The sequence below is a fragment of the Hordeum vulgare genome, chromosome 6H (assembly GCF_904849725.1).
Source record: "Hordeum vulgare subsp. vulgare chromosome 6H, MorexV3_pseudomolecules_assembly, whole genome shotgun sequence".
NCBI lineage: Eukaryota > Viridiplantae > Streptophyta > Magnoliopsida > Poales > Poaceae > Hordeum > Hordeum vulgare.
Window position 1 is genome coordinate 531720961 of NC_058523.1, and position 9232 is coordinate 531730192.

The 9232-nt window shown below is 42.4% G+C and overlaps 1 protein-coding gene across 5 annotated transcripts; it reads left to right on the top strand.

Moving 5' to 3' along the window:
* Positions 1-5774: 5774 nt before the first annotated feature.
* Positions 5775-8404, top strand: LOC123402705. 5 transcript variants are annotated; one of them, XM_045096650.1, is made up of 8 exons: positions 5775-5950; positions 6750-6863; positions 6993-7044; positions 7146-7202; positions 7295-7339; positions 7952-8005; positions 8117-8179; positions 8255-8404. In XM_045096650.1, the coding sequence occupies exons 2-8, from the start codon at positions 6777-6779 to the stop codon at positions 8290-8292; spliced, it is 396 nt and encodes a 131-aa protein (XP_044952585.1). In that variant the 5' UTR covers positions 5775-5950; positions 6750-6776; the 3' UTR covers positions 8293-8404. The 5 variants fall into 5 exon arrangements, with proteins under 5 accessions (XP_044952585.1, XP_044952581.1, XP_044952583.1 ...); XM_045096646.1 differs by lacking the exon at positions 5775-5950 and adding an exon at positions 5983-6371; XM_045096648.1 differs by lacking the exon at positions 5775-5950 and adding an exon at positions 5983-6371 and having other exon boundaries at positions 7955-8005.
* The last annotated feature ends 828 nt before the right edge of the window (positions 8405-9232 follow it).

Sequence of the window (9232 nt, forward strand, 5' to 3'; positions counted from 1 at the left end):
TCTATGGATTAGGTCGGCTTACTTGGGGGCTATTTGTTCCCAAGTCGTTTTGTGGTAACAGCGTATACGCTTCTACAATCCTATGACCGGTCTTTCCCCTAATCATAGGTCACTTGGGGGCTTTCTCTCACTGAGATCAGCCTTACTACCCATTTGGCCTGCGAAGAATTACCGCATTACAAATGGTTATACTGGACTGTGTGTTGGCCGAATCGCCATATGAACCCATGAACTCTTGGCGAGTTACTCCGTTTTATGGACCCTGAACTCGCCCTGGTTAAAACATGTCTGGTACCGGCTAGCGCCCCACATAGAAAATAGAGAAACCATTGGTTCACTGAACCTGCTTCATTGAAGCTTGACTCGTGCCTGATCAATCGGTCTAAATACTTGAGCTTTTTTACACAAAAAGTCTCCCTCAGGTAGCACTTGAGTTTATATAACTCGTCCTATCCTGTCGCGACTTGAACGAGCCGACGTAATTCTTACTTTCACCTTCCTAGCACTGCCACAAGGTTTTTCAAATTTTTCCGACTCACCCTAACATCCTAAGTCGGTTATTATTTATTATCATCCATTACTCACTGAGGTGGTTTGATGTACGTTTTTAGCCTAACAGGTTGATGATCAAAATCACTTTTGCCATGGCGGGTCAAGCATCATAAGACGCCCTGATGGCGACACAAGGGTTTTAAAGAAATCACGGAACAAGGTTCTTTTCTACGAATGGCCTATTTTATGGCTCTGATGGCCAAATCCATGAAGAACTACTCCGCTGATGTCCCCGGGTCAGCTTGCTTTGAGCTCTGACCGACTTCAACTTGCAAGTCGCCCAATACCCAATTACACTTGGATAAGGCGGCGAATTCATCTTCATCGTTCAAAAATGACGAGAGATCCGCCTCCAAATCAAAAGGGTTCTTGGGTCGACGCGGAGTCAAGCTGGTTGTCACAAAGGTTGGCGGATTTATTTTCTTATTCCTGTCATCATAAACAGCTTGATACTTTGATAAATCCAAGCTTGCTGCAAGCTGAGTCGCCGCCAAGCCGGATTCTTTGACAACACGCTCATAATCCTCTTGAGTAAATTCTGACCCGTCGTCCTTGAGTTGGGGAAAGCCTGCTGCTACTTCTTCGGGTTTTAACTCTGGAGCGTATGCTAAGCACCGACTCAACGTAGTCAGTACCCCTTCTCGGGCAGCTGACCGGGTTAGCTCACCTATCTAAGGCAGAAGGGTAGATAAGCACCCAAGCATCTTTTTGATTGATGTTATGGGTTCCTTGGCGCCTATCACTGCCTTCACGGTCAGCACAGTTCCGGTATACAGTTGCTCTGTTAATGTGTAAATCGCCTTCAACATCAGGACACAATCATTCTGAAGGTTGGCGGCTCTCGGACCTATATATAAGGGATAATGATGGTCAGTAACTTCTTCATACTAAGTTATTTTTTACAAAGTACAAGATCAGGGTTTTGCTTCTTACCAAAGATAGCGTGTGCCATGTTGGAGATATGTTCCTTAAACCAGCCAGCTCTTGTTGCACGGCTTCCAGTTTTGCTTCACTTTTTCCGCTCGCTTTACCGCGGCGTCTTGATCAGCTTGAGCCTTATTGTGGGTGGCCTTCAGCTTCTCCATCTCAGATAAGATCACTTGATATTTTTCTTCTGATTTTGCCCGCGCATCTTGCTGGTCGGCTAAACTTTTCTTTAAGTCGCCAAATGCCGATTCAGCTTGGGCAAGAGATTCCTGCCAAAATATATTATCAAGGGACAAGTCTCAGAATTATTGCAAGCAACATCTCTGACACTTGGGGGCTAATGTATAATTTTTTAGACACAATTATACAATATCAAGACCCGGCTCATCTTTCAACAGATGACCCGGCCCTTGGGGGTTACAGGTCGAAAGATTTTTTCTAATATCAAGACCTGGCTCATCTTTCAAAAGATGACCCGACCCTTGGGGGTTACAGGTCGAAAGATTTTTTTCTAATATCAAGACCTGGCTCATCTTTCAACAGATGACCCAGCCCTTGGGGGTTACAAGTTGAATGATTTTTTTCTAATATCAAGACACGGCTCATCTTTCAACAGATGACCCGGCCCTTGGGGGTTACAAGTTGAAAGATTTTTTCTAATATCAAGACCCGGCTCATCTTTTAACAGATGAGCTAGCCCTTGGGGGTTAATGAGGATGGTATGCATTAAGGCGTACCTCATGTCTATTCTTCATCATAAGGAGTAGACTCTTCTCTATTTCATAACTCGCCTCGAGGCGACTTGCAAAGAAGGAGCAGAGTTCTTTAAATTCAAGATTTTCGTATTGAGATAGCTTGGCCTTCGAAATCTCATGTTCAATAGAAGGCTGGGTTGATGTTGATACGTGCTTTGACAAGACTGCCGAAGCCGGCTTAGAGAAGCTAGTACCAGTGATGATTACAACATCTGGATCCTCTGCCGTTTTCAACGGGCTCGGCGGATTGGGCGTTTCCGTGCCTTCCTTGGGAGAATTCGGGAGATCCGCTTGGTCATCACATTTATCCTTTGCCGGGTTATCCTGAGTCGGCGCCGGTTTTTCAATAGGCTCTGGAGCTGTAGTGGAAGTTGACCCGCCAATTTTCCTTTTCTTCGCTTGTGCCCTAAAAATAGAAGGGGGTGCGCTTAAAAACAGACATCATCATCATCAGGACAATGTAAGTATTATAAGAATTTACCCTGGAACGCGGATCATCGGCGGAAGGGCTGACATCACTGAGTCGCCTGACGAAGGGGGAGAATTCTGCAAAAGTAATACCTCAAGATATGACCAAGTTATAAGTATGATCCAAAAGGAAACAAAAGGGGGCGCTGTTAAAAGGATACCTCATTCTGCCTCTTCTTGGTAGGAGTTTCGCTGGTAACCCGGACACCAAGTCTCCAGAATGACTCCGAGTTTTCCGATAGGAAGCATGTTGCGCTTTCTTCAAAAGGAAATTAGGATCCAAACAAGCATTTGGGCGAGACATGGGAACCTTCCCACAAATCCGCATGGCCGGCTTAGGCGGAGGAGAAGATGAGTCAGAGGAAACAGAAATTACCTCTACGGAGTCTTCTTGGCTTTTGTCGCCCTCATTCTACACAAGAGATACAGAGGTGTAAACACAAAACTATAGCAATGAATGGCAAGACAAAGAAGATATAATTTTGCCTCTGAAAATACATCGCCGACTTGGGATTCGTCCGCATCAGACGGTTCAGTAACGGCGGCTTTGCCTTTGCTCTTGGATTTCTTTTTTGGGGGCGGCCTGGCTTGCTTCAGGGCCACCTTTTTCGGCCTCTTGGACCAGAATTTGTCACCTTTCTGAAGTGGCATTTTTATTATGAGAATCAGAATTCAAGTAAGTCGGAAAGAATAAAGTAAAGGCGGGTTAAATTATTTACCTTAGGAGCCGGGTTGATCTTGCAGAATGGCTTAAGACCTATTTGGCCACACTTGGCCAAGGGCTCGCCGGTCAGCTTCTTGATGATGGACTCAATGTCATTTTCTGTCAGTGTTGTACGGAAGTAGCACTGGGGATGGTCCAAGGTGCCGTCAAACTCACACATTAAGCCGTCTCAGCGACTTAAGGGGAGGATGCACCATTCAACCCAACAGCGGATCAAATCAATCCCGGTAAGACCGTTGTTTGTCAGAGATCGTAACTCGGATAACACCGGGATAAAATTTGACTCCTCTTCTTCAGTAAGCTTGTCTGGAAGTTTAAAGTTTGTAGGAAGGCGTTCCTCCCTATAGCCAAGGAGCTTGTTTTCACCCTCAGGAGAAGTTTCTTGGCAATAAAACCAAGACTCGCCTCGGCCTTTGGGATGGCTTGGCATGGCGAGTGATGGGAATGAACGTTGACACCTCCAAGTTGAACGTTGACACCTCCAAGTTCCAAGCTAGGGCCATTGGAAAATTCGGTCTGGCGGTTCAAATGGAAAAAATACCAGAACAAAGGAACTGAAGGTTCCATCCGCAAGTAAGCTTCGCAGAACACTTGGAACTGACATAAGTTACTAATCGAGTTAGGCCCTAAGTCTTGGAGGCGGACGTTCATGAAAGTCATGGCATCTCTGAGAAATTTTGACCCTAGCGGCTTAAAACCCCGTTCAAGGTGCTCAGCGAAGACAACTATCTCCCCTTCCTTCGGGTTGGGAATTTATTCTCCAAACCCGGATCGCCATCCGATAACCTCTTTCGGGTCAAGATTTCCCATCTTCACACAGTCATTGAGAAAAGCTTCAGTGACTTTGGTTGGGAGCCAATCGGCTTTGAAAACGGTACCCATGGCTACAAAGGAAAAGATTACGGATAAGTTAACTCGCCGATTGCTTACTGAGTGGCTAAAAAGGTCAATTAACTCGCCAAACGTTTGTCAGGTAACTACGGGAGTCTGTTGACTCGCCAACAAGGAGCCGGGTCAGAATACAAGGGCGATTTAGGAATTTCCTATTTCTCAAAAGGAGACAACTCAGAGCTTCACAGATGTTCGCTAAAATGGTGAAGGGCGGATTTACAAACAGATTTTATACAACAGGTAGTAACACAAAGATCTACAGAGCAGGCAAAAATGAATGAAAAAAGCCTGGATAAAGTAGAACAGCCTATGGCTAGGGTAAGTATAGTAAAGCTGATTTGACAGGAGCCTTTTTTGGATCTTCAAATAGGAGCTAATCAACTGAGGATATGGTCGATACTAACGTACCTATTATTATCGTTGTGATCTAATCAGCATTTATGGGGGCATTCGAGGTGTTCTAAGAAACCGGCAAGCGATGAACCTTGAGGAGCTAAGATCTACCTCTACTGGCGAAGGACTGACCTGATGATAGCAACCGGAGGCGACCGAGGAAGATCCGCGGCGAGTGTTGCGCGCTTAGTCGGCCTGGGGATGCGTTGGACACGGCGGCCGGAGACGGAGGTCCTCGGGCGGCGATGGAGTTCTCGGTGCGGTCGCGAGGACGAAGGGGTCAACGAAATGGGTAGGTGGGGATGTTCCCTGCCCCCTTCCCCCAGCCTATTTATTGGGTCGGGCGCTTGTTGGGGCATAATTTATGCCTAAGTAATTTTGGTGATTGATGACAGTACCGTAAAGGACTAACCGTGTGTGTTAAGGTTTCAGATAACACACGTCAACGCCACAAGACGACTCGTCTCCTCATTCATGGAACGGAAGCACGGCGCTCTCTACGATTCTCTTTATTTGAGTCATAGGAAAGCCGTACTATTAAGAGGGGATCCGTAGTGGAAAGGTTTGGGTGGAATCTATCTTTGCACGCGCACACTTCACATATTCTCCCTTACCTTCATCTTTGGAGCGGCCCCCGCCACTGTGTTTCTTTCCTCCTTGCAAAATGGTCCCTAGCGGTCATGCCCAACGGGAGTTGCGTGCAACAGGTGAAGTAATGGGGGCTCGTTGGCATTGCGATGAAGCAGTGCGAGGGCCGCGGGAGGTGCAGTGAAGCGTCATGGCGCCAACGGTGTGGTGTTGCAGGCTAGCCGGCGGGCTGCGGCAACCGGTGAAGCAGAGCGGACTCGTCAGAGCTCCAACGAAGCACCACCGAAGCTGATTGAAGCGTTGCCGGAGTTGCAACCAAGCTCGCCGGAGTTAGAGTTTCAAGCATCGTGGGGGCCGTTGAAGCTTCATCGACGCTACAGTGGAGTGCCGCGGAGATCGTCAAAATTGCATGAAGCGCCATGGGTGGTTGCCAGAGGTACAATGGAGCGCCACCGTGCATCGTCGGTGCTGCCATGGTGCAATGGAGCAGCACCAGGGCGCCATCAGTGCTGCCATGGAGCCGATGCCATGACTGGGTCGTGGTACTGTCTGATCCTGCGGCTCGGAGTGTCTGATCAGACGGCTCGAGGGACGATTTAAATTTGTAACAAATCAATCGACTGATTTGTAGCAACCGTCAAAGAGTATACTAGTAGGTATCCACATTAACAACGTAATCTAGAATACAATGTGAACTAAATAAGATGATTATTATTATCAGCTAGGACATTTATTCCATCACATTAATGGCATTAATTCATGCACCAGATATAGATCTTATCATACATTTCCTAGGCAAAAATTAATGTAATATTAATCTGATTTAATAGGAAAATATTTTGTTTGATATATTCAATGATCTTCCATAAATATAAGCACAGAGAGCTCGGCTATATATATTGTGATCCACTGGATGCAGACCAACAAGGTCATTATTAGATACCCCAGATTTCTACTCGTTTGATAAGCTCCAGATCTTGAGCATGAGAAGGAAGCCTTGTATTAAGGAGGAAAATTTACCTTCATGGTTTATTGTTAAAGAGTATAGACGGGCTACAGGAAGAATTTACAAGGTTTCTCCTTCCTACAGCTTTCTGTTATATCTTTTTAAAGAATATTGTATCTGATCTAATAGGGCCAGTAATCTTCAATTTTCTGTTGACGTATTGTAATAATTTATTGTTAATGTATTGTTGTGTGAAGCTTGTTTGGTAGAACAAATTGTTTTTCAGGACTGACGATAGCTAAACAGCCTCTTCTATACATACTTCTCCGAAAAAAATAAATCAAACCATATCATTTGTATAACAATGCCTTTCAAGAGACTTGCTGGGTTTGCAATAGATCTGCACAAAACTGTTGACTGGCTGCTTATATGATTTTGATGAATCATTTAATTATGTTACATGAGATAATATTCTAGGCTCAAATTTTGTTTTCTATTATTTCAGACATATTATGATGCATACAATAAACAAATGTATCGTTCAATAGGGGAAGTGGCAAAGGCTTTTGGACTTGGTGGCAAGAACAAACCTTGTCCGAAGCCTCTGGATATTAGGAAGGTTCGAACACATTGTTTCCAAGGAATAGTTTATCATTAACCCTTTGATTAAATTATTTCTGGTATTTTCAAAGACAAACTACAGAAGCAAACTAGTTTGTAACATTGTTTTTCATAATCCTATTTGTAGGAAGACGGCTCATGTGGATCATTACCTATGGTATCTTACACTATAATCCCTGGTATGACCTATTAAGTAAAATTATGTGTCTTCCAATGGAATTAATAAAGTAGCTAGTTCCTCGTATATATGTTTTCCAATGTTGTATACCTTTTGGTCCAGCAATCCCTGATTATGTTGGAAAGGACATTGCTAGTGACTCAATCAATTTGGAACAAGGTATGTAAAATTGATTATATCTCGTTGTAAGAATAACTAGTGTTTAGAAGAAGAAAAACAGTTTGGCTGATGATTCTTATTTGTTGGCATAGAAGAACTTAAAAAGACTGGAGATGTTGCAAGCACCATGAAAGGAGGTACTTTATCCATACATATTTTTTATAAGATCTACACATATTACTCCTGGAAAGAAGGAAAAATGAAGGTCTTACCCTACAATGTGATCATCGACTTAATTCTCACACATAAATCAACCCTTCTTTCCAGCTAATCTTACCATATGATCTTATTTTATTTGATGATGGAATATACACGCAATAGTTTCTCACAAATTTATGATGTAGGTCAACCTCTGAGATAGTGGAAATGAAATGTTCGATCTTGTTCATGTGTCAAAAGAACAAAAGATACCATCATGCGTCAGTTGCTTAACTAATTAGTACTAAGCTACATTATGCCATATTTTTTGCCCAATTTGTAAAGATTCAACAGATATATATCTTATTTTTTGGTAAAACATGCTCAAGTTGGAGCCCCGTGCTGGCTAGAATTTACCTCAACAAAGTCCACTTTTGCTAGTGGTCAACTTCCTTTGATAATTAATAAGAACATTAATCAACTGAACTCCATGTGGAATATTGTAAACTGATACCAGGTTACAAGAAAATAACACGGCATACTTCTTGTTAATGCACCAGGCAATTGTTTTTTTGACTTATGTTTCTGCTAAAAAATCCCATTTTTTGTAGAAGAAGAAAAGGATAATGAAGAAATTGGATATGCTGCAAGCAACTTGAAAAATGGTAGGTATTATGTACCAAATGGTTTATGCTACCACATGACTCTGAGTAACGAGCAGCTAGTTCATTTTCCAAAAAACAATTGATATTTCTTACCACTTTATGTTCTTGTAGAAGAAGAAATGGCTAAGAAGATCAATACTCCTTGGGAAAATGCAGTAAGCATGGAGGATGAAGGTAACATGAAATGGCAAAAAAAAAAGTTAGTCTACTTAATTACCTTTTGATTTTACTAATTAATTTTTTTTGCATATGTTGCGGAAGAAGTGAAGAGTCGGGACCATGCTTAGACTCAAGATCAAGGCTTGACATATATCTGCCATATGCCTCCTTCAAATAAGATCTACGTCGTCTAATTATCACACAATATAACTAATGTGTTTGCGTTTTGCAATAAAGTATGCACAGTGGCGTGCCGCTTTTTACATTGTTTTATTGTCAAAGACAATTGTTCAAGTGAGAGTATGAATTATGTTATTGTTTGGATAACTCGATCAGTGACATACACATTTGCAAGTTTGGGTTCACTTCATATATTGTAACAGTTCATGTTGCTCCTTTATAATAGATATTTGGGCACATTTGCAACCTTAATTCACCACCACAATCCACATACCATAAAAAACTATGTAAACTCTTTCCTCCTTCAAATAAGATCTATGTTGTCTAATTATCACACAGTATAAGTACTGTGTTTGCGTTTCGCAATACAATATGCACAGTGGCATGCCGCTTTTTACATTGTTTTATTGTCAAGGACAATTGTTCAAGTCAGAGCATGAATTATGTTATTGTTTGGATAACTCGAGCATGAATCATGTTATTATTTGGATAACTCAATCAGTGACCTGCACATTTTCAAGTTTGGATTCACTTCATATATTATAATGGTTCCTATTGCTCCTTTATAATAGATATTTGCGCACATTTCCAACCTTAATTCCCCATCACAATCCACATACCATAAAAAAAACTATGTAAACTCTTTCCTTCTTGAAATAAGATCTACGTCGTCTAATTATCACACAGTATAACTGCCGTGTTTGCGTTTCGCAATAAAGTATGCACAGTGGCGTGCCGCTTTTTACATTGTTTTATTGTCAAGGACAATTTTTCAAGTGAGAGCATGAATTATGTTATTGTTTGGATAACTCGATCAGTGACCTGCACATTTGCAAGTTTGGATTCACTTCATATATTGTAATAGTTCCTATTGCTCCTTTATAATAG